The 25,551-nt window shown below is 49.1% G+C and overlaps 2 protein-coding genes, 1 long non-coding RNA gene and 1 pseudogene across 3 annotated transcripts; 3 read left to right on the forward strand and 1 right to left on the reverse strand.

Moving 5' to 3' along the window:
• Positions 1–552, forward strand: LOC120692694. Its single transcript, XM_039976068.1, has 2 exons — positions 1–147; positions 226–552. Exons 1-2 carry the CDS (start codon positions 55–57, stop codon positions 478–480), a joined length of 348 nt encoding a protein of 115 aa, XP_039832002.1. The 5' UTR covers positions 1–54; the 3' UTR covers positions 481–552.
• Positions 553–6,387: 5,835 nt separating this feature from the next.
• Positions 6,388–7,894, forward strand: LOC120691815 (annotated as a pseudogene).
• A 230-nt stretch (positions 7,895–8,124) lies between these two features.
• LOC120688832 (uncharacterized mitochondrial protein AtMg00810-like) lies at positions 8,125–9,864 on the reverse strand. The gene is made up of 2 exons (XM_039971197.1): positions 9,658–9,864; positions 8,125–9,252 (listed from the first exon to the last, which is right to left on the reverse strand). Exons 1-2 carry the CDS (start codon positions 9,862–9,864, stop codon positions 8,125–8,127), a joined length of 1,335 nt encoding a protein of 444 aa, XP_039827131.1.
• Positions 9,865–19,779: 9,915 nt separating this feature from the next.
• On the forward strand, positions 19,780–24,427 carry LOC120691761. The gene is made up of 6 exons (XR_005682375.1): positions 19,780–20,214; positions 23,366–23,584; positions 23,759–23,861; positions 23,936–24,066; positions 24,274–24,319; positions 24,402–24,427. It is a non-coding gene; the product is annotated as an uncharacterized LOC120691761 (long non-coding RNA).
• The last annotated feature ends 1,124 nt before the right edge of the window (positions 24,428–25,551 follow it).

The raw sequence follows: 25,551 nt of genomic DNA on the forward strand, positions 1-25,551 counted from the left end.
GTGCCACAACCAAATCCTTCACAACAGCATGCTACCAATGCAACGAGTCAAGCAATGGTACCTGCATCAGACGAGCAGCGTAAAGGAAAGCGTCCAGTACCACCCTCAATCCACACAAATTCATCTGCCAATTCATCATATATTCAGGTTAGCAAATTTCAAAGCAGTGATTATGGAAGACAAAATTTTAGTAAACTAATTCCTTTCCATATCTTCTTTTCTCAGTCTAGCAATAAGAAACAAAAGGTGTCTAAGTCAAACTCTAGAGCCATTGCTGAAGCATCTGCAAAGGCAGCTGCTGGTGGGACTGCATCTATTACAATCAAGACAAGTGCTGGCATGGTTGCTGGGACATATGCAAAGACAACCATCAATGTTTCAGGAGCAACCGGCACAGCCAAAATTCGATCCACTTCAACTGGTCATGGAAACAGCTTAGGAAAACGCAATGTCATCAGGGAAGAGCATCATGTAGTTTGAGTGCCAGTGCATGGCACATGTATCATTTGGTATGTTCTGTCACTTTTAAACTGGCATGTTCTGTCACTTTCGATGAACAAGTACTTTATTTATTTCAACAAGACATGGTTACAATTGTTGCAACATCATTTCATACTTGCATTTTACATTACAAAATGAGCCATAGGCCTCCAGCGATTACAATACAGCGGCGGCCAGACTGCGAGGGAGCGAGAGGGCTGCCTGGGAGAGGGAGGGCTGGTGTACTGAGAAAAAAACAGGGGTAAAATGGACATTTCAGCGTTTGCTGTAAACCTAATGGGACGGAAAGTTAAGGAGGCAGTAGACGGTGTCAACGCCAGCTCGGCACAGGACAAAACCGGACCAATGGAGATAGTTCAGGGACTAAATTGGACCTTTTGAAAATTCAAGGACGAATTTGAGCCGGACGCGATAGTTCAGGGATGAATTTGGCTATTTCGCCAAAGAACTCATGTACGAATGGAAGACAGATAAGGGTCGCGCACTCACCTATTGCGCGATAGGTCGCGCGTTAGTGCGGTCCAAAAACAAAAACAAAAAAACAAAGAAGAAGAAGAAGAAGAAGAAGAAGAAGAAGAAGAAGAAGAATGTGTATGGCCCTGGTATTTGGCCTTATTTTTTTGAATTTGGATCTATGGCATCAAAACAAAAATTCCTTAGGTATATGGTCTTTCGTCAATTTTGGGCATGTAACGGTGTTAAATGTGAGGTAAAAAGACTATTTTACCCCTGGCGAGAAAAATAAAGAAACATAATTTTGTTTTCTTTATTGTATATTTTAAGTACATAATATATATATTTTCGGTACATAATCACCTATATATTTCCAGTACATAATTTCATATATATATATATATATATATATATGTTAATTGGTCTCCCAAGTAGTAGCACGAAAACCAGACGAGCGATTGAAGTTTCCAAAAGCAAGAAGGATAGATGCCAAGATATAATAACAAATTGATAAAGTGCCGTCCCACACACTGCAACACCAACAACGCTATCTTCAGGTTCCATGTGCCTCCCCACGTTCCATGTGCCTCATACGAGAAAACGGTATATACTCAAATTTATGCTAATAAGGAACCTTTCAAAACCAAATCAGATAGTGGAGAAATTAGGTCTATCCTACTTTTTGGAAGGCCTACCAAATGCCCTAGAGACCAGTCATTTCAAAAGCTTTCTTCTCCATGCAATAATGAAGGGATAAATCAATGATGATATGATATATACACTACTATAGAAAGGCTAATTTGTTTTGGTTGGGAAACTCTTGTTGTCCCGGTTTTCCAACCGGGAACGTCAGGCCGGGACAAAAGGGGGGTCCTTTTGTCCCGGGTCTGGCAACCGGGACAAAAGGTGCTGCCAGCGCCACGTGGCTGGCGCACTCTTTTGTCCTGGTTGGTGTTGCCAACCGCGACAAAAGGTCTTTTTTTTCTGTTTTCTTTTTCTAAATTCTTTTTCTATTTCAATTATACTTTTGCATTTTAATTAAACTTATGTATTGGAATTCAGTGTGTATAATCTCCACTAATATATACACATATATATAGTTACTTATATAATATTTGTCCTAGATAGTTTTCATATATAAATTAATTCACTTATATATATATATATATGTATGTATGTATGTATACACATATCTATACATGTGAATTCCTTTACATATGAAAATGTCTAGGACCAATATTATATATATATATGCGTATATTATCATATATACACACACATATATATTTACATAGGTATATTCATTCTTAATTACATATATACGCGTATATTATCATATTTGCTGCGATTGTCAATATTAGATAGTCCATCATAGTAGAATTCGGCTTTTGGATCGAGGACTTGCTCAACAATAAATCCGGATAATTGTTCTTGAATCGCCATAATCTTTTCCTCCGGTATGAGTTTATCGCGCATCTCCTGGACGTATGGAAAAAGGGGATAATTAATTTCGACTAATTAAAATACGAGTTCAAATATTAACAAGTTTTTTACTTACTTCCTCCTCCCAATCTGTCCAGGCCCTTGGAGGACCTACCAGACCATGGATGTTCTCGTATACATAGTATGCGCATAAATTAGTGACTTGTTTCTGCCTCATACACTTTAAGAGAGAAGAGATTATCAGGTATTTTTACATAAATATATAATAAAACCAATGAATCGTGCAACGAATCATCCAAGTGCATACCGCAAAATCTGTCTTGATCTTCAATTCCTTGTCAAATTTGCCTGGATGATTTTTAGCGAATTGTTTCCAAATTCTGTGCATGATTAGAACAATTATAGTCAAGTAACAAAGTGTTTCAAATTATCGGTCATCGACGGAGTAGTGGTAGAATTACTTTTTCATCATGTTAAGAAGATTTTCTTCTGGATTTCTCCTCAATGAGTCCATAACCACGAGTAGGCTTTTCTCGGGAATTATGACAATTAGGGCCCGGTGTTCACTGCAAGATTATACGGAGGTAGTTCTTGGTAGTTAAGGTTTAAACAATTCGATTACAGAATAGAAAGAGTTAGACGGAAGGAATCACTCACGCAAAGTTGTAAGGAAACAATATCATTTGCTTGTTGTGATGAACGCTTATGTACTTGAACAAGTTTTGGTATAGCTCATCGGAAGTGTCGCGTAGAATCCTCCAATTACAAGTAATTGGGTCGATGAAGCCGAGGTGAGAGTATCCCTTTCTTCTGCAAGTTTGTATCTCCATTCTACATGATACCGAATAAATCAAGGGATCAGTATGTTGAGATCATGCAAAACAATACGTAAGGAGAGTAAAATACTTACAGAACCCACAAGACGACCATAGAGATGTCGAGGTCCTCCTGATGGAATAATTAAAAGATCTGCAATATCTATCATACATCTTGATTAATTAAAAAGAGTACTTAATCCATTACAGAACTTAACAAAGGAGTACTATACATGAAACTTAAAAATTCGGACAACAACACATAGATTTTCAACCGTCCTTGCGTTGGAACGCAAAATGCTCTAACGGATTTCTTGCTGGCGCAGAAGAAGATGGCGGAGCTGAAACCTCCGAGTTTGGTGGTGACGAACCATAACGCCGTAATAAATCCTCAAGATCAAACAGAGGTTCCTCGCCCCTTGCCATGCATTCTCTATATTCTTTTTCCAAATAACGGAGCCCAGCCCTATGAAAAGCACTAGGTTTTTTGGACCGACGACCTACTCGAGTTGTGCCCTTCTCTCCAGAAGGACAACGATCACCCCCACCGGCGCCACTCCCTCCAGCTGCTGAAGCCATTTTTTACTGAAAAATACCTTTATTTTCCACAAAATTATAAATTCTTACCATTACAATGCAAAAATTATTTACTATTACAATTACAATGATCAGGTTAATAACTCTTGCAAATAACAATGAAATCATATAAAAAAGACGAAATGTATCATTAATTGAAAGAAATCTCTAATTAATTGAAAGAAATCTCTATAACTTCTAATTACTTTGACACCCTTCAGTTCCAGGAGTACACTCTTTTCAATATCCAGAAACCCTCTAGAAGAAAAATAAACCTTTATTTCTGAAAATGTATATGTCAGTAACCTCAACCCTGCGGTGATGACACTGACTTTCGGGGGGACACGGTGCGGTACAAGGATGTCACCAATCGGCCAGTCGCAGCACCAAAATTTACGATTAATAGGCACAGCACTTGGCATAGGCAGCGTGCTCGTTGATATACTCTCAGTACAACAACGGCCATGCTGACTGCGTCAAATGCTGTCTTCTTATCAATCGGAAGTGGTGGTGATGCGACCAACCGATTCGCGACGTCCTTATAGCGCATCGTGTATCCCCGAAAGGTAGTGCCATCACCGTTGGATGGAGATTAACGACGTATACTTGTTTCGAAATAAAGATTTTTTTAGGTTCTAGATGGTTTCAATGTGAGCCTGAATAAATACATCACTAGAGTGTCAAAATAATCCATTCATAATACAAAAAATTCTAATATACTCATTTCATTAATTCATTAATGAATACAAAAATCAACTATCCACAATATGGTCATATATACAAATACATCACATGAAGTGTCTACACTCATTCTAAAAATTTCTACTATCCACATACTCATCTAAATCTAAAAGAAAATCACACCTACATATGCAATCTAGCTAAATGTCCAAGAAATGAGCTAGCTACACATTTTCTCTATTTCTAAAGCATGAAATGAAATTTACAAGCCAAGAAAGAAGAGAAAAATAAGCCCCAAACCTTTAGTGCCGATGGATGGACGGGGAATCAAAGATCTTCACAAATATGTTGAAGAAATGAGCAAGAACTCCTCTCTCCCGAGCCAAGAACAACAAGAAACAAGTGAGCTGAATGGCTCGGGCGGGGGGAGAGGGAAGGGGATAAGAGGGCCAAGGAGTTTTGTCCCGGTTGGAGACACCAACCGGGACAAAAAGGGGGGTCTTTTATCCCGGTTGGTGGCTCCAACCGGGACAAAAAGTTGCGCGGGCCTTTTGTCTCGGTTGGAGCCACCAACCGGGATAAAAGGCCACCCTTTTATCCCGATTGGTGCCTCCAACCAGGAGAAAAGGTCCCTGTCTCCCCCGCTGGCCCGGCTAGCCGTTGGACTCGAGACAAAAGCCACCTATTGTCCCGGGCCCAAAGGCTGCCGGGACAAATGGCTTGGAACAAAGGACTATTCTATAGTAGTGATACAAAACAAAGGTGGCTAGTGATAGATCATGTTGACCATGTCTTTTGAGTTTGCTGTGTTTCAGAGTCGGGGACCGTTGCACCCGTCTTTCAGCTGAGTCTGTATCAGTTCCTTGTCTTTGATGGCTGCGTCCATTGCTCTTCTTGTTAATGCTGGTGCAAACCACAACTTCGTGAAAACTCATGCAAACCACGGTAAAAAGGTCGTCTAAATTCACCAAAAAAATCACACATATAGATAATATAGATAATATGGTGATATACAATCTTGTAAAATATCTTGTCCAAACTCGACTTTGTTTGTGAGATATAAAAATAACAAATTTCAAATCAGATTTCGTTTGTGAGATATAAAAATAACAAATTTCAAATCATCTGGACAACTTTCTGGTTTGAAATTTGTTATTTTTATATCTCACAAACGAAGTCGAGTTTGGACAAGATATTTTACAAGATTGTGTATTATCATATCATCTACATGTGTGATTTTTTGGGTGAATTTAGATGACTTTTTTACCATGGTTTGTATGAGTTTTCACAAAGACGGTGGTTTGCACTAGATACGTTCCCGTTAATGTAATCCCCCCTCGTTTCTGGTAAGTTTCTTTGGTAGGTTCCTCTCTCCCATACTGGTTAGCATCTAGCTAACTTGTGTAAACTTTATTTTGGCTCTTAAATAATTGTTGGGGAGCATGCTCCACGGTTTTCCTTTTAAAAAAAGAGCTCTTTTATAATGATTGTAAAGTACCAATGGGCACTTTAAGGAAAAAGTGAATTTTTTTCTAGCCGTTGATATATGAAAAGCATTTATAAGAAATTAAATTAAATTAGTATTCGGTCCCATCTTTTATTACTTGGTCCCACATTTTGGAAGTACTTTATCCTAGGTACTTTCTATCTTCACCGTCGTAGAATTTTATCAGATGGACGGCTCCTATTTTTGAAGTGTAATTCACTAATATGTACAAATATTACATAAATCTAGCACCAGTATCCACTAAAGACTTGAGACCAAGGGAAGCCAACTTTTTACCAACTCTGAGCCTACAATGATGATAAGATGATGAGGATACCTGAGATTCTCTAAATGACAACCATTGTAAGTGCTTCTGTTTTATTTTATTTTATTATTATTAAATTTAGAGTGCCTTACTATAAATGAGTAGTGGCAAAAGCCACTAGCAGCCCCATGTACACAGGTAAGGCTAAGGCAAAGTGTAATAGCTACCTTGTTCCTATCAGGCTGGATCAAGTTCATCATCAAGGATGTAAGTAAACCAGCTGAAATTGGATTATTAATCCACAACCGGCAAGGGAACGAAGAGCAGCCAGACTGGTGCGCCTTCTCGGTGACCATCGCTGAAACTGGAATCCCACATCGAAGCAAGCAACAACGTTAGCATGGTGACAGTGAGGGAGGGGATGCGCAAGGGGCCATGGACAGAGCAGGAGGACATGCAACTGGTATGTACTGTCCGCCTTCTCGGTGACCGCCGCTGGGACTCCATTGCCCAGGTCTCAGGTTTGAGGGGTTGTGGAACTACTACCAATTAGGTAGCTACTCATTTTTTTTCTGAATCCTTCAAGCAGATTAAGCAGCAATCAATTAAACAGCAACACGTACCATCCTGTCTGAACAAACCTCTTCAGGCTTCACTTCACAGTAATTGCTTCACGCAATCACGCTCTCTCTGTGTATGCTCATGCTCATATGTACAGGCCTCAACCGGACAGGGTAGAGCTGCCGGCTCCGGTGGGTGAACTACCTCCACCCCAGCCGCAAGCATGGACGCTTGTCGCCGCAGGAGGAACGCCTTGTCATCGAGCTCCATGCTCGCTGGGGTAACAGGTTTGTTTCGATCGTCCCATAATCATTTTTCCAGACATAGTTTTGTTCCTCAGTCACTGAATTTAGGTGAAGCTGGAACTATATACTCACACTGCGATTTTTGGTGATGTGAAGTTGGTCTAGGATAGCCCGCAGGCTGCCGGGACGCACCGACAACGACATCAAGAACTACTGGAAGACGCGCAAGAGAATGAAAGCACAGGAGAGGGAGCTGAGCATGTCACCTTCGTCGTCATCCTTCTCACTGATGTACCAATCCAGCTGCCTCCTTGACACTGCTCCTGTCGATGGGATGAGCTGTGGCGACACTCGCGATGTCAACGTCAGTAGCTGCATCACAGGTAGTGCCCTTGAGTGCACCGACGGATTCCCCATGGTTCAGATTTGGAGGGAGATGGAGACACCACTGCAGGCACCTGTTTCCATGCCACAGGGCATTCATCAAGCAGACGAGAAAACATGCAGCAGCAGTGTCCCCTTCAGCCCTCCGGCAACAACTGCTTCCATGTGGGATGACCAATGCCCTGAGGTGTTCTGGAACATGGATCCTGAAGAAATAAGGATGTTGACTCCACAATTTGATTGTCGTGACTGGTGAACTCAGAATGAACAAGTTTACATATATTGTGCGCGAAATAGTGTGTGCCTACCCGCAAAAAAAAAAAATAGTGTGTGCCTGCGGGAGCCTACGGCACTGGGTACGTCCTTTTTTGGTGTGTGCCAGACTGTCAGTTTGTGCCATATATTGTGCAAGATGTACTTGACATGAATCTGTGGTTATTCTCATGATGAAGTAACACTGTAACAGCATTATATGGTTCGCAAATACTATTCAATTATTCAAAAAAATAATAAAAAAACAACAGAAGTTTAATTCAGTCTTACAGTCCTACTGCAGGAGAAACAAACGAGACGCTAATCAAGCTATAAGTAGCATATCCTGGAAAGAAAGGGACGTGGTGTCTCCTCTGAATGAGAGTAGAGGGCAACGCACACTGTTTTGATCTCATGAGCCGTGTACATATACAAGCCGGTGCCCACTCGAGATGCCAACGATCACCGTGAAAACCGGATCGTGGCGATTGCCAAGGGCTGAGCCATAACAAAGACTAGCCGGTACAATACAATGGGTTTAGCCACTTTGACACCCCCCACAGTTCGTGCGTCGTCGTCGAGGCACAAACTGGACCTGAATTCTTCGAACAATGCCCTAGACAAGCCCTTGGTCATGATGTCGGCGATCTGCTGGCGCGTCGGAACGTGATGAACGCGGATATCCCCGATGGCAACCTTCTCCCGGACAAAGTGCACATCAAGCTCGATATGCTTTGTGCGCCCATGATGAATGGGGTTGTCCGTCAGGTAGACGGCAGACACATTGTCGCAGTACAAGAGAGTCGCCTTGTCGACCTTGACGTGGAGTTCGTCGAGAAGATGTCGAAGCCAGCAGCACTCGGCTGCTGCGTTTGCCACGCCACGGTACTCGGCCTCCGCACTTGAACGCGAGACAGTGGCCTGCCGCTTGGAAGACCATGACACCAGAGAGTCACCGAGGAAGACAAAGAAGCCCGATGTCGAGCGATGCGTGTCTGGGCATCCTGCCCAGTCGGCGTCCGAGTAGGCAACTAGCGTCGGGGAAGATGAACGTCGAAGCTGGAGACCTTGTCCAACGGTGCCGCGAACGTACTGAAGGATGCGTTTCACCAAAGTCCAGTGCACATCTCTTGGATCATGCATATGGAGACATGCTTGCTGCACGGCGTAGGTGATGTCTGGCCGCGTGAGAGTGAGATACTGGAGTGCCACGACGTTGCTGCGGTAGAACGTCGGATCAGTCACTGGCTGGCCTGTGCTGGAGGAGAGCTTGCCCTTGACATCAATTGGCGTGGAAGCCGGTGTGCAGTTCGCCATGCCGGCCCGATCGAGGACGTCCTCAGCATATTGGACCTGGGACAGGAAGAAGCCAGTCGCCGTGCGCCGCACTTGAATGCCGAGAAAGAAGTGGACGGGTCCAAGATCTTTCATGGCAAACTCAAGACGGAGTTGATCAATAATTTGGTGAAGTAGCTCCGTCGAAGAGGCAGCAAGGACAATGTCGTCGACGTACAGCAGTAGATGAGCTTCGGCATCGCCACAATGAAGAACGAAGAGGGAGCTGTCGGACTTGGCGGGGATGAAGCCGAGCTGCTACAGATGAGTGGCGAATCGCTGAAACCAAGCGCGAGGCGCTTGTTTCAGGCCGTAGAGCGACTTCCGTAGAAGGCAGACGGCGTCCAGTTGCGCGGCGTCGACGAAGCCCGCAGGTTGGTGGCAGAACACCCGTTCCGTCAGGTGCCCGTGGAGGAACGCGTTCTTGACGTCGAGTTGGTGGACCGGCTAGTCTCGTGCCGCGGCGAGATGCAGCACGGTCCGAATGGTGGCAGGCTTGACCACCAGGGAGAAGGTCTGGTCGAAGTCCAAGCCAGGGCGCTGGGAGAAGCCACGCACAACCTAGCGTGCTTTCATGCGTTCCAACCTGCCATCAGCATGAAACTTGTTTTTGAAGATCCATTTCCCAGTGATGACGGGAGCGCCAGGGGGTCGCGGTACAAGCTCCCAAGTGCCGTTGTCCTGGAGCGCCTTGAAATCCTCTTGCATCGCCGCGAACCATTCTAGATCACGGAGCGCGGCACGAACCGAGCATGGGACAGTGTCGACTTCCGCAATGTTGGTGTAGCGCGGGTTCGGCTTGACCACGCCGGCCTTGCGTCGCGTAACCATGGGGTGTCCCACGGCCTCGGGTACTGGTGGAGGCATGTCGGGGACGAGCGCCGGAGCAGTTGACAAAGCCAATGGAAGGGAAGGCGTGACCCGGCCTGTCGAGGAGGGAGCTGACGGCGCAGGTGAGCCGGGATCTGGTGCCGGGGGAGGAGCAACCGTGGACGGTGCTGGTGCTGGGGGAAGTTGCACCGGAGCCGCTGGACATCGTCGAGGAGGCGGTATCGGCACCTGCTCAATCTGAGGAGGCGGCAATGTCATGTGTTCCGGAGTAGACGATCGGCCCTGGCAAAAGCGAAACACATGCTCGTCGAAGATGATGTGCCGTGAGGTTAGAACGCGCCGTGTCTTTGGATCATAGCATCGGTATCCTTTGGTGTTGTTAGGATAGCCCAAGAACACACAAGGGACACATCGGGGTGCAAGTTTGTGCGGTGCAGTTGCGGTAGTGTTAGGGAAGCATTGGCATCCAAACACTCGGAGATGCGAGTAGTCGGGTTCGGAGCCAAAGAGTAGGAAGAAGGGAGTGGCATTGCTACGGGGAGTGCAGGGACGGCGGTTGACGAGGTGTGTTGCCATGTGGAGAGCGTCCGGCCAGAACGAGAGCAGCACCCTGGCATGGATGAGCATGGTGCGTGTGCTGTCGTTGAGGGTGTGCAGGATCCGTTCGGCACGTCCGTTTTGCTGGGAAGTGTAGGGGCAGGTGAGGCGCAAGACAATGCCGTGTGCAGCGAGGAAGGAGCGAAAGGCAGCATTGTCAAATTCATGTCCATTATCAGTCTGGAACGCCATGATCGGCCGGCCAAACTGCGTCTGCACAAAAGCATGGAAAGAAACGAGCATGGCGAGGACGTCGGATTTGCGTCGCAGCGGGAACGTTCAAACATAGTGAGAGTAGTCATCAAGCACAACAAGATAATATTGAAAACCAGAGTTACTGATAAGAGGCGATGTCCAAATGTCGTAGTGCATGAGACAGAAAGGAAAAGGAGAAACCAGAATCATTGAAAGGAAGCCTAACATGTTTGCCAATGCGACAAGAGATGCAAGAATGTTTATTGGAAGGCGTACACTGAAAAACTAAATGCGGCATGATGCGAGTAAGAGTAAGATGGCTTGGATGACCCAAGCGAGTGTGCCAGAGGTCGACGGTGACATGAAGACCGATGGCAGACGGCGAGGTGGTGGAGCGTAGGGGGTAGAGGTCGCCGGTGCTCTCACTGCGGAGGAGAACCGCCTTGCTGTGAAGATCCTTTATGGAGAAACCAAGGGGATCAAATTGAACAGAGACAGAATTATCAGTGGTTAGACGTCGGACATAAACAATATTATGGATGAGGGAGGGGGAGACCAGAACATCACGCAGAGAAAGAGTGGAAGAAGGGGAGGTCGTGGGGATGGAGCCGTGTCCGGTGCACTGCACGGGCAAGGAGGCTCCATTGCCAACGATGATACGCGAAGAGGATGGTGAAAGGGAAGAAAGCATACCGGAATTGCCTGCCATGTGCGACGAAGCGACGGTGTCAAATACCCAGTCGGTGGCGCTTGGCGGGGATGGCTGGAGCGAGAGGCCGGTGAGATCCTGTTAGAGCGCAGGTGGCAGTGCGCCAGCCGGTGCATGTTGGGCAGTCATGGACTGCTGTGGTGCAGTAGCTGGGCGAGCACCGAGAACACCGGCGCCAGGAGGTGTGGACGGGAGCTGCGCAAGAGGCCAGGCTTGCACGACGCCGGTCCACGGGTTGACCCAGGACGCCATGGGTGCGCTGCGGGGAGCACTGGAGGTAGCGCCCGGTGCCTGGCCAGTAGAGGAGGAGCCAGTACGAGACTACTGCTTCTTGCGCTTGCGTGGCCGATCGGTGCCGCCACTTGTGAGGTTGGAGGTTGGAGGTGCTGGGGAAGAACCGGCGGCGGCGGAAGGAGAAGTGGAAGACGACCCAGCGGATCAGGACGCGGCGAGGAGTGCGGTGGACGTCGCCCGTTGTGCGCAATTTGTGGCCCAGATCTCTTCTTGAAGGAGGAAGGAGCGCGCCTGAGAGAACGTCATGGGCGGCCAAGACGCGCGAGATCGTCGGGATGCAGTTGGCGAACTTGTCGTTGATGCCACTCAGGAGGTTGATGACGAGGTCCTGGTCGGTGAGGGGCGAGCCGATGACGCGCAGCTTGTCGGCGATGTCCTTGAGGCGGCCACAGTGCTCGGACACCGTCAGGTCGCCCTAGCAGAGGGCGTGGAGCCGCTGGCAGAGCTAGACGGTGCACTGCACGATGTTGCCAAGGAACTGCGATCTGATGGTCATCCAGGCGGTGTAGGCGTCGTCGTTTGGCTGGACGACGGCCGAGAGGAGGTCGGAGGAGAGCATGGTGTAGAGCCAAGAAACGATGCAGGAGTCCACCAGTGTCCATTCGGTGTCGGCGATCATGGCGTGAGAGTCCACCGAACCGTCGACGTGATCCTCGACACCGAACTTGTGGAAGACGATATTGAAAAAGGTGTGCCAGATGGTGAAGTTATAGTCGCCGATGCCGAGAGTGACCGGGACATGAGACTTGATGTTGATGAGTTGTGCTGTCGATGCCGAGATGGCCACGGGAGGTGCGGCAAAAGGATTGCCGCCATTGTCCGAGGACCCAGAGCTCGACGCCATGGCGGAGAGGAGAAGCAGCAGAGAAGAAGCGGAAGCGGTGTAGGATCTGATGGCGAATGGTACCATGAATGAGAGTAGAGGGCAACACACACAGTATTGATTGCATGCGCCATGTACATATACAAGCCGGTGCCCACTCGAGATGCCAACGATCACCGTGAAAACCGGATCGTGGCGATCACCAAGGGCTGAGCCATAACAGAGACTAGCCGGTACAATACAATGGGTTTAGCCACTTTGACATCCTCACCTGTTCGTGGCTGTCATCATCGGCGGCGCCTTGCATCGCATCGCCGACGGCGCCCGGGACGAGTGAAAGAAGCAGTAGATCCTGGATCGGCCCAAGTAAGGAGATTTGGGTGATAACATTAGGCCCAAGGCCCCTTGTAATTGAGGCTCATGACCCATTTTATTGAAGCAACCTCTGTTATCTGAAGCTCTCTGCTTTGATGAGAAGACAACAGAGGGCATCTATCTACATCTCTTCTTCTCTATCTATAGTATAAGAATCCTAAACAATTGAAATTAGCATGTACCAAAATTAGCCTACCCATCTCCCTCACAAACCACATCTTTAAAGCCCACATGTAAGACGAAAAGTTTGACAGCGCTCTAGGCAGACGGATTTCGTCATCCCGCGCCAAATGATCCCACCCAATCATCTAATTTTTTTTTCACCGGCGCCGGATCTACCCGCCCGATGAACCCAATCCTGAGCGATCCGGCTTGTCTGCCGTGCTGAAGCAAAGTCAGCAAAAGGTACAGTAAATCGTGTCTGTGTGAACAGTAGCCTACCGTTAGTTACTGTAGTGGAGGTACTGTGCCGATCTCACTGTTCACAGATTTACTGTACCATGCTCTCTGTATCACTGGATCTCATCCATCCATCCGCAAATGAACGGCCGGGAATGAATCAAAAGTTACCGCTACAGTAATTCACTGACTTGCCTTCAGCAAGTCAGTGAATCCCGATTGAATCCTGAGGCCCTCCGCACTGGGTACGAGGAGAGATCTGCCAAAGCGTCCTGCAGTTTGCATTTGGTGGAAAATCTACTGCACCGGGTATTCTAAAGCGGGGCGCTAAAGTAGCGAATGCCTTTCCATCCGGGGAATCAAGTGGCCTTCCAGGAACCCGCTACCGTGCGAACGTGGCACGGGGCCCGCCTCGGTTGTTTCCGCTGCGCGCCGCCGCTGCTGCCGGGAAGCAGAGGGAGGGGGGCAGGAGGAGGGGCGGAGGGCCATGGGAGGGGGAGGAGGAGGGGGCGGATGGCCATGATGCGCCGGCCTGCCGCTGCCCCAGGCGCCTACCCGCGCGTGGCCGTGCCGCACCGCTTGCCAGCTGCCGTCCGCCCACGCGAGGACCCGCGCCGCCTGCCCCGTGCAGCCACGAGACCCGCCGCCGGCCTCGAGCTTACCACGTGGTGGCTCCCCTCCGCCATGTCGCCGCCCCCCGCCACTGCCGTGCACCCCGCAGCGCTTGGCCGCCGCGCAGGCCGCCGCGTGCACGCTCACCGCGGCCGGCGACTAGGGGCCGAGACGGGGAGGGAGGAGGCCGCGAGGTCCACCGCGCCCGCGAGATCCACAGCGCTCGCCTCCGCCACTTCCTCGCTCGCGGCAGCCCAGCTCCGCCTCGCGCTGCTCCCTTACCGCGGGCACGAGGACGCCGGCACGTGCAGGCTCAAGGAGCTTGGAGGGAGGGAGGACGCGGGCACGAGGGATGACGCTCTGAGGGAGGGAGGACGCCACCGCGGCCTACCTCGCCGCTGAGCGCGCGCTGCCGCGGCCCGCCTCGTCACCGCGCGTGTGCCACCGCGGCGCGCCTCGGCGCCATGAGGGCCGCCGACGTGAGCGCGGTGGGGTGGAGTTGCAGCGCCCCGTGTAGGCCGTTGGAATCCGGCCGATGCTGCGCCGTCCTCGAGCCTGTCCCACTCTCTGAGGGCGTGGGGAGGGCGGAGCCGAGCGCAGGCAAGGGCGGCGCGGAGCTTGGGGCGGGACCGGTGCAGGGGGAGCAGGGAGCCGGAGCTCGAGCGGGGGCTCCGCCTGCCGCGCCGTGGAGCTCCACCTCACCGCGCACCGCCATGGGGCGCCGCAAGATCCGGCCGGCGGGTGGAGCAGGAGGGGGAGGAGGGGCGCCGCCGTGAGGTTCCGGCTCCGGCGAGGTTTCACCGTGGAGGACAGCGGACGACGGAGGAGCAAGGGCGGCATGGGTGGGAGATGGCGGATTAGGCAGGGGAGGGGCGGCGCGGGTGGGAGCGGCGATGATGGAGGGAGTCGCCTCGAGGGAGGGACAAGACGATGCTGTCGAGGTGGGGAGAGAGAATGGGAGGGGGTAAAAAATAGAGATAAAAAAATTTGACATGTGGGGTCCGCAGCTGGTAGTCGGTATATGTAACATTTCGAAAATTTACCAATTAAATCGCACGCTAAAAATAATTTTTCAAAATTCTTTTCGTCATTCAGCTCAATCCTTCCAAAAATCTTTCCCTGACCCGACACCCGATTTCGACCGCTGTCCCATCTCTCTTTTTCTCCTCGCTCCACGTGCGTTGTCCGACTGGACATCGCGGCGCGCGTGGCTGACCAGGCCGCAGTAGCCGCCGCGAATTCCGCTGGTGTGCGCTCGCTTTCTCTCCCTTTCTCTCTCTCTTCTTCTCTTTTTCTTTTTCTCTTTTTCCCATTTTCCCTCTTTTTCTTTTTCTTTTTCCCCTTCTCCTCCTTCCTTCCTTCCCTCTCTCTCCTTCCTTCCTCTCCCATGCTGCATGCCCCGAGCACCGCTCGGCTCACCGTCGCCCTTGCCCCACGCACCGCCGCGCGCACCCCCGCTCCCGTGCACGCGCGCATGTGCGCGCCCCTGCACGCCAAGCTCCTCGCCGCCTCGACGCACGCCCTGGCCGCGCATGCGCGCGTGCATCGCGTGCCCGCGCCGCTCACTGCGCTGCCCGCCGCTGACGGCCGCCCTGCTCTCCTGCCCACGCGCCGTGCGCGCAGCACGCGTTCCACGCGCCCCCGAGCTTCGCCGGACCGCCACCGCCCTCCTGTGCCACCTCGTCGCTCGCGCCGCCGTAGAGCACAGGGCCGCCGCCTCGCCGCTCGCGCCGCTCGGCGACAAGCATAGCGTCCGCCCGCCCACGTGTCACAGTGCTTGGCGCGCCGCTCACCGCTGCCCGAGTCGTCTTGTCACCCCTGTGCCACCACGAATCAAGCTGCCGCGGCGCCAATCACCATTAATGGTGCACGTGGAGCTCGCCGGCCGACCGCACCATGGCCACCGCCCCACGGCTCTCCCCGCCGCCTTATTTCGCCTATAAAAGGGGCCCTCGCGTCGCCTTTCACCTCCACGACCTCCACCGCCGCTCCAAGCCTCCCCCCGAGCTCCCAACGCCTCCGCCCACCATTGCCGCCGCCCCAGGACGCCGGCCACCATGGAGCTCCCCTCCCCGCTGCACCCCAGCCCAAACCAAGGTAGGCAATAGAGCCCCCGAGGTTCCCTTCCCCTTTTCCCCCAGGTCCGGGCCACCGACGAGCTTTACAGTGCCGCTCCCATGCTCTCCGCCGCCCGCTGCCCGCCGGACGCCGTGGCCAGGCCACCCCGGACCGCCTCTGGCCGAGCAGCGGCCGGGGATCGGCCCCACGGAACTCCCTGCTCCTTTTCCCCCTCCTCCCATCCGCTATCGTGGCCCAGGGTTGCCGGCCAAGCGCCGCCGATGCCCGCCCCCTCCATTCCTCTGTTTCCCGTGGAGGGAGGAGGAAGAAGATGGCATCCTTGCCAAAAACCCCCCCCTCCCCTTCCCTCTATTTACTAAAGAACCCCCACCCTTGTAACCCTTTTTCCCAAAAAGGCCCTTCCTGTTTTCCTTTTTGCAAACAAACCCTTCCACCACATATACTTAATTTTAAATAAACCCCTACACCTTTTTAGCATGTCCAAGATATTTCCATAAATTACGATCAGGCCCTTCCACTCTTAGAAATAATTACAAATAGGTCACTAACTCCTTATTTAACCCCTAAACCTTTATATAACCTATCATTTTATGTGCCAAACAACCTCCGATCGATCCAAAACTTTACCACGCCATTTATACCATAGTTTTGGCCATGACATTAGGAAATCTCCCAAAAATATTACTTCTATGTCGATACCTTATTTGTTTCCGTATCGAGCTCAACGATAAAGCTTTTATTTCTTTTTCTTGATTGTGTGCTTGTTTGTATATGTCGTAGATCACGGTGTGAACGAAGGAGAGCCCGTCGACGAGCAGTACTGCGAGCAAACAAACGAGGACCAGTTCTGCGACCCCGAGCCCGAAGGACAACACTTCGATCAAGAAACCCCGGAAGGATTTGAGGACGGCAAGTTCAATCCCGCCCTTTGATGCATGTTTTGTCCTAATTTTTATAAACACAACCTATTGGCCTGTTTTATAAAATTGCATATGTTTTGCCTGTTGAAAATATGGTTGGATAGCCACCCCTTGATTTATTATAACCATTCCTTGACCACCTAGATTAATGTCTGAATGTGTTTTGTTTGGACGTTAATCGCTGCTAGAACGCTTAGGACCTTATACACAATACAACTTGTTTTATAAAGAAAAGGTGTGCGTGTGTGGGAAGGGAGAAAAGTGGAATTTCGAAAGATGAATTTAGACGGGATGGATGGCATTTCTGTGTGATTTGCCGATGGGTGTGCTCGTGCCTGTGTGGCAGATAAAGGAATGGAGATATCCATCTTGTCACAATTAAGGACCGAATTGGTGTGTCATCTCACCTAACTCCACTATCGTGCAAACCACTCAACCGTTGAATGGGCAACGGCTTAGCATAAACCCCACTAGTTAGTCTGATAGCCATCAGGAGAGCTGAGAGCAACGGGTGATCAAGGAAAAGGGATTAGCTCTATGTGACTTATGCCCCGGTTAAAACTTCTGTGATAGGTCAATGACCCCTTGGTGGATCCCGTGATGGCTAGTCAGGTCTAGCTAAGGTGGGTAATGGCTTTGTTGGGATCTACACCGACACTACGGTGTTCGAGCTGTGGTACCCCGTTTGTGGGTAAAGTTGCACACCTCTGCAGAGTTAAAATCTATTCGAATAGCCGTGCGCATGATACTGGCCGAGTTACGGTGTGGTAACGCAACTAGTGTTTATTCTGGGAAGGGATGAGTTGGCGTGAGTTGTTTTGGGAAAAGTGTCCGGCAGTTGTGCCGTGTGCTACGGCGGATGAGGAGTCCAGTAGCAGCTTAAAACTTAGATCCTGTGTGGGTCAACACTACGTGTTACTCGGTGCAAGAAAACTTGCTTTGAAAATCCTTTCTTTCAAATGAACCCCTACATAAAATATTGCTTTCCGCAAATTAAACCCTAGCTTTATCCTTAATTTACCCTGTGAATTATATTCTGTTTATACCCACTCCGTGGGTGTGGTTGGACTTGCTGAGTACGTTTGTACTCACCCCATTCTTAATTTTTTTTTCAGAGGAAGATCCAGACTACGTTCCCGATGACGTCGAGTAGGGTACCATTCTGCACCCAGCCTTGCCTGTGGATAGGGTCACCCGCAGGAAGTTCCGTATGGCGCAAGACTCTGATGACCCCCTCTTCGTAGTTAATGTAGTTGTGTGGGTTTTAGTTGTAATCCTCGCGATAGTGGCGCTTCACTGCCCATTACCGCGTAGAGTTGTACGGTGATAAACCATCTGATGTAATAAATGTGTCATCAGCCTCCTGGGACTGATGTTGGTATCACATTTAAGTCTTCTCTTATGAGGGGACGCTTCAGTATAGAGGAGAGAAATAGAGGATGGATGGGTGCCGAGGAACTGAAGATAGAGGATAGAATTTTGATGACTAATACAGAATATTCATTTTTGAGGATGAATTTAGAGTACGACGAGTGCGGATAGCCTGACCCGCCCAGACTAATCGCGCCTGCGGCCCGTCAATCACGCCGCCTGCCCCTGGCCCCGACGTCGCCTCCCCCCAACACCCCCTCTCCCTCGCGACACCCCCTTCCCCCAATGCCCTCCACCCCAATTCGTGGCCATCCCCGCCGAGCCCCTCCGCCCGAGACCCGACCCCGGCCGCCTGCGCCTAGCCCTGCGCGCTGCCCGCCTCCCCCACCCCACTGCCACGATCGAGCGCCCCTCCTCCCGGACGGCTTGCCTCCCCATGGAACTCGCTGCGCCCGTCCCTGCCCTGGTGTCACACCCCAAAATTTCAATTTTGGAATGTGAATATCTTTCTGACAAACTTATCCATTTTCTATACTTCGTGAGAATTACCTAAATTTTTGTTGGTTTTTATTCTCAATTTTCTAAGAGAAAAATCCAATTTCCAGAATCTTTTAGGAACCTCTCAACGAACTCCAAGTATTTTATTTGGGTTGATCATGTCCAAATTAATTTCTGAGTTTTGTCTCGGAGTCTTGGATGCTTGAGGAAATTCTTATAGGCTGTAAAACATATTCCAGATATTTTTTTTGGATTTGTTTATCAACTGAATTCCTTGCTCCCAAATAAAAAAAGGGACCTCAATCCTCCTTGGATAGCACCGCAAGGCCTGTTTCGAGTCCACCTTGGCCCGATTGCATCATGTCCTGTCAGGCGTGTGCTCCTGTGCCGTCGTCTCCTCGGGGAAACCTATACATACATCTTCCCAAAGATTTCCCCCCCTCACCTTATAGTGTTTGAGATTCGTACAAAATAGTCATAGCCGTTGGATCCACCCTAACCTTACCTTCCTCCCTCACATTTCTCTCCCCACCAACCCCCTCGGCCGCCAGCCGCCCAACCCGCGCCCACGCCGCCTACTCCCGCTCGCCTGCGCTGCCTGCTCCCGCTCGCCTGCGTCGCTGCTGGCTGCTTCACGCCGCCACCACGTGCTTGCTGCGCGCCGACGCCAGCTGCGCCGCTGCCGCGTGCGCGCGTTGCCACCGCGCTCCCGGCCGCCCGCCCACCCGCCCCGCGCCCACGCCGCTTGCTCTTGCTCGCGTGCGCCGCCGCCACGCGCGCTGTGCCGCCGCTGCGTGCGCGCCTCGCCATCGCGCCGCCGGGCGCCAGCGCCGAAGAAGACGAGGATTCAATATTTTTTCAATATTGATTCAACATTTTTGAAATACTGACTCAACATTTGAAAAATGTTGGGTCAACATTTTCTAAATGTTGGTTCAACATTTTCAAAATGTTGATTCAATATTTTCTAATAAACAATCTTTAGTTGATTTTATAGATGAGTTGTTTAACCATCTTCCATAAAATACATAGGAGCCCCCGCCTCCTCCCCTTAATCAGAGCCCCACGTCTTCTGCCGCTAGCCTTGCGCAATCCCTGCACCTGCCCTACGAGCACACGCCCCTGCTGCGCCGTCGCTTGCCCCTTCGCATCGCCGCTCGCCTCGTCCAGGACGTCAAGCCCTTGGCGCACCTAGCCCCTTGGTCTACTGCACCCGAGCACCCTGCTCGCCGGTGCCCTCCTGCTCACGTTGCATGTGCCTGCGCGTCGCCACCCCTGAGCCCTCCTCGTCGAACCTGAAGATCGCCGCCGCCGGATGTCGCGGTTGCCCGATTCGTCGTGTCCACCGCGCGATTGACAAGATGGACAGCACCACGGCGGTCCCCTCGACAAAGATGACTCCGTTTCACCGGCGCCGGTTGCCGTCATCCGCCCGAGCGCCGCCGTCCGCGGAGCAGCCCCCAGCAGACCGCCGCCGGCCGGTTTCTGGTTACCCATGTTCCCCATCGCCGCAGGTGAGCACACCCTCGTGACCACTGCTCCGACTCGTGCTTTTTCTTGATAGCATCTAGGTGAGAACCTCTGCAAACCTTGTTTAGCTTAGTTTTAGCTCTGTTTTAATTCGTTCTCGTTGTGTTAGCTTTCTTTGTGTTGTTGTACCATAGTTGTTGTTTTAAAATTAAATTTATAATTAATTTGATTAATATCTATTTCAACTAGCTTTTCAAAATTAAAAGCTAATTAGAGTTGTACATCAGTTTTCATAATTTATGCTAATATTATTAACTACCAACTTAAATGTGTCTTTTATATAATTTATTTAGTTCAAACCACGAACATAAAGTTTTACGCTAGTTGCTCTCACATGCCTTTTATTTGCTAGTTAAATAGTTAACCGGTTTAATTTACATTGAAACTTGATAAATAAAACTTGACTAAGTTTACTCGTCTTTACAAATATAAATCAATATGATTTAGTTAATATGGATATTTCTTTCAGATGTTCTTGACATGTGTTTTATTAATTAAAATATATCAAGCTTATAGTTTTCTCTTCTATCATAACATAAATCTTTCAATAGCTGTGTCTTTTCAACCGCAGCTCCGTTTTCAATGTCTTGTGCTATCACGATCGTAGTTTTGAGCCCTCTCCTTTAGCGTGTTCTTGTAATGCTTTTCTTCTGTTTAGTGCTCTTTTCTTAGTTGTGTTTGTTTGCTTGTTTCTTGTATGTTTGTACCCGATGCTTGTCATGAGTAGAAAGGAGCGCAATTCGAGAGCTGTGAAGATGAAGATCGAGATGCAAGAGCAATAGTTGAAGACTCTGAGTAGTTATTATATAGATTCAAAACAAGTATATTCTTTGATCATGCTTTTATCCTAATAACTTTATTATATGCTTGCATACATTAAATTGATGGATATCTATTATCCTTATTGTTTATCCATGTCCTTGAATAGCCAGGTTAGTTTTATAAAATCTTTTGGGTAGATTTGCTTAGTTGCTGAACAATGGTTATGGGTGGTTTACAATAATGATACATGAGACATGATTCTATACTTTATAATTTTTGGAACAATATGATGAACTTGTGAAGTTAATTAAAATCAACCATGTAGCGACCACTTGGGAAAACAGCGCAACCACAAGGACTACATGGCTCTGGTCTTGGCTGATTAATTAGATGTCTCTAACTTGTTAGTAGCTTACCGAAAGTCACAAGAGGGGGACTAGGTTTAAGAGTGGTACGCTGCCTGCCAAGGGTGCACTCATTTGTTTGGTTTTTCTCACGTTTTGAGGGAGGTACACTTGCCTAGTGGCTGAAACTTTAGCGGGATATTACTTGTTCGGGAGTCTTTATAAAGGCCTCGTAGTGAATCCCTGCCACTCACCAAAGGAAGTATTTAAGGGCTTTACAAACCCGAGCATCAAGGGAGACATGACTTGTGGGTAAAGTGTGCAACCTCTGCAGAGTGAAAACTGGTATATCAGCCGTGCTCACGGTCAAGAGTGGCTCGGTCCCTCACATGTCTACTTAATGGAAATCATTGCTTTAAATCAGATACCGAACGTTCCAAGTAATTTGTTTACTCAGCTGTTTACTTCTTTTTCATAAATGTGAGATGGTTTCATACATACTAGTAAATAGTTTATTAATGCTCAACTGTTATTAAAATGCTTACCGTTTATTCAGCCAGCCTTATTCATTGATTAAGTCTTGCATGTCATTTATTTTCCAATACACTTGCTGAGTACGATATGTGTTCACCCTTGCTATAACCACACTGCTCAGAGAAGAAAGCTGCTTGAAGTCTGCTAAAGATGTTGCTGAGTTCTAGGCGCATGCAACCCGGTCGATTGCCTGTGATGTGTGGAGCCGTCGTTTCCAGTTGAAACTGTGTATCTCTAATAGATCTTTTAATCATTGTAAATCTTTTTTACGTGATATTGTTGCTCATTTTGCCATTATGATATTACTATATGTTTGAAATTTGATCCTGACATACATATAGTTATGCATTCGATTTTATTTAAAAAAACGGGTGTGACACCCGGCGGGCACGGACGCCCGTCCCTACCCCGGTGGGCACCCGCGCGGGCGGCCCGGCGCGTGGCAGCGACGGTGGTGGGGCCGCCGCTGTTCAGCTGCGGTGCGGGGCAGCGGGGCTGGCTGGTGGCAGCGGAGGAGGCCGCCGCGTCCATGGCGGCAGCGGGAAGAGGCGCAGCTCGGGCCGGCCGCACCTCTCCCTTCCCAGTCCCCCGCCGCCAGCGGAGTGGTGCAAGGGCTCGGCGTCCACGTACCTTACCGCTAGCGAGATCTCCGGCCTCGACGCGCTCGCCGGCCCCTCCGTCGCCTTCGCCGTCAAGGCCACCGCAGGCAAGCTCCCTCCCGTTGAAGGCGGCGCGACACCTTGCGGGGCGGGCGCAGAGGCCAAGCCGCTCCACCACGCGCATGCGCTGGTCGGCCCGCACTGCGTGGCACCGTCACCGGTGCGCTCCTGCTCTTAGTCAGCTCGCCAGGCACGTGGGCAGGGCGTACGCGCTCCACCTCGCCGGTCACGACTTGTCAGCAAACCCATTCAGAGAGGCGGCAATGGCGGAAGAGCAGAGGAGCAGCGGAGTGCGGGTGTGTGTCACCGGAAGCGTCGGGTTCATCAGCTCCTGGCTCTCCTCGGAGAGGCTAAGCCACGCTCCGGAACACAGGTGCGCGAGCTCACCGCTTCCATGGCGGCTCATCACTTCAATCCAAGTAAAGGAGTGGATCGGCTCTTGTTCGTGCTTGCCTGGTTCGAATATCCCAATTAAGTTTAGGGTTAGGGATAGGGATGAGGACAAGCAAGCTTGAGCCCCCATGCCAAAACTGGTTCATCGCAAGGTGGGTTTACCCCTTTGTCTCGGCTAACCCTCGGAAATCATGGAGGGATCAGAGTCCAAGTGCACCTCTCCGGCCTTCAATCCAAATAGTCATACGGAGTTTAGTCTCACGCCCTCCTGATCGACGAAGAGGTTATTCAATCCATCCCCCAAACTGTAGTTCCACTGTCCATACTCCATACCAATTGACGGATGATAACCATGCTAGCCCACTTCTCGTGCTCGATTAATATTTTTTTCTTGAGTTTCAGCATACTGATTTTAAGTTATTTTTTCTTTTACTGGTTTGCAGGTGCAACTATGCAAGTGCGTGCATTTGGCTGCAACATGAAGTGGCTGAAAGACAGCTGGTTGAAGGGAAGATCTACGCCTTGTCGGATTTCACAGTACGCCCAAGAGAGCATTAGTACATGGCCTGTAGAAATGACTTGATGATTTACATGGATGGGAGGACAGTGATAGACGAGATAGATAACAAGACTGGTTCTCCAATACCTCTCCATAGCTTTGAGTATGTTGATTTCGACGATGTTTCTTCGAGGAATGGCAACAAACGTTTTTTTTACATGTACATGGTTGTGGGAGCTCACAGTATAATTTGCAATTGAAGTGTTTCTGTTGGCAACTCGTCTGAAGTCTGAAGTCTGAAGAATCTGATCTGACCCTTTCACTTGCTTATTTGTAGATGCAATTGGCCAGATAGTATCCATTGAAGGCGTGGGGGAGGCTTGGAAGTGGAAAATTTGGAGCAACATACCTTTCCGTAACATATGTTCACGCGATTTAAGGTACCAGTGTTATTTCCAAATCGTCTTTTCTATTTTTTCATGGCAGTACTTACTTTATTCGTTACCATTGTCAGGGGAAGGGAATTGAATGTTGCAATCTTCGGAGACCTTGGTTGAAATTTCGATGCAGAGCAGGTTTTCAAGCAAGGTCGAAAAGCCCCAATTGTTCCTGTTTTTGCAGGGGTGCTCGTTTGACAATACAATGGTATGTTAAGCACTACTTGGATTATGTGTACTTTCCTATTTCCTTGTGTTGCAGATCTCATATCACTGTTATGCTAGGCAAAGGATTTACAGTTTGCTCAGCATCAGCTTCAAAGTACGACTTAGATTTGGATGTACCATAGGTGCATGAGTTCCGTGCAAGGTGCATTCTTATCAGTCCAGTGCTAACTGTTTTATGTGTCTGCAGTTTGACGGATCCACATAAATCCTGTAAATCCATCTGACTTAAAGTGGTAATATCTATTTTTGTGGAGAAAGTTGCAGACACCTGAATTTAGTGCCAGAACATTAAATAAAGTTTATTTCCTTGTACAGAGTAGCATGGGAAGGGGCTCCGACCACTACTAGAAAACAGGCCAAATGTCCTGGCCAAAGGTACCAGCTGCTGTTGCAACCGGTACTAATGCCACACATCAGTACCGGCTGCAAAAGCAGTTGGTACCTTTGGCCAGCGGCGATCAAAGATAAGGTGTTTGGTACCGGGTTAAAGCATCACCCAGTACCAAAACTTCAATATAGGAACCGGTTAGTGCCACCAACAGGTACCAAAAGCACAAGGAGGAATAGGTACCGGTTGGTGGAACCAACCGGTGCCTAAAGGGTGGACAATGGCACCGGATTTTGCCATGGCCCGGTGCCGCCACGTGCCCACAACAAAGGCACCGGTTAGTAACATCAACCAGTGCTTATGCCTTTTGTTTGTCACCGGTTGTTGAGCACCAACCGGTGTCTTTGAGCCACGCCTATAAATACCCCAACCCCTCCCCCCTCCAAGCTGCCGTGAACTCACTGTTCATGGCAGCTGAGTGAGGGGAGGGGAGGCGAATTTTTTTTTTAAAAAAAAAGTTAGTTATTTTTCTCCATAACTTAGCAATTGGTTTTTAGAATAGTTATCATTTAATTTATTTGATAAGTGAATAGTATCTATTTATTATAGTTATATGCATTATCAATTATATATTTGAATTCAAATTTATTATAGTATGAATGAACTATTTGTACACTACAATGATGTATATAAATATATTGTGGACCTAGATGAGTCGGCAATGGATGTACATGGCCGATCGGCGTTCAAAGGAGTTCATTGATGGCGTGCATGAATTAATAGAAGCGGCCGAGAAACACAAGTATGGCGGTTTCGTTCGTTGTCTATGCAAATTCTGTAAGAATGAGAAGGATTACTCATCATCAAGAACCATCCATAGTCACTTGTTCAATAGTGGTTTCATACCGAACTACTATGTTTGGACCAAGCATGGCGAAAGAGGAATTGTGCTGGATAATAATGTAGAAGAAGAGGACATGATTCCTGAATTTGCAGTCAATTATAATTCCTTTTTCAACGACACTGCAATAGGTGAGCCTGAAGAAGATACTGAAGGATACGTTGTAGAAGATGATCTTGGTCAGATGCTGCGCGAAGCTGAGGAAGGTTGCGAAACAGAAAATGAATCGAGAGATC

This window comes from Panicum virgatum, chromosome 9N (assembly GCF_016808335.1).
Source record: "Panicum virgatum strain AP13 chromosome 9N, P.virgatum_v5, whole genome shotgun sequence".
NCBI lineage: Eukaryota > Viridiplantae > Streptophyta > Magnoliopsida > Poales > Poaceae > Panicum > Panicum virgatum.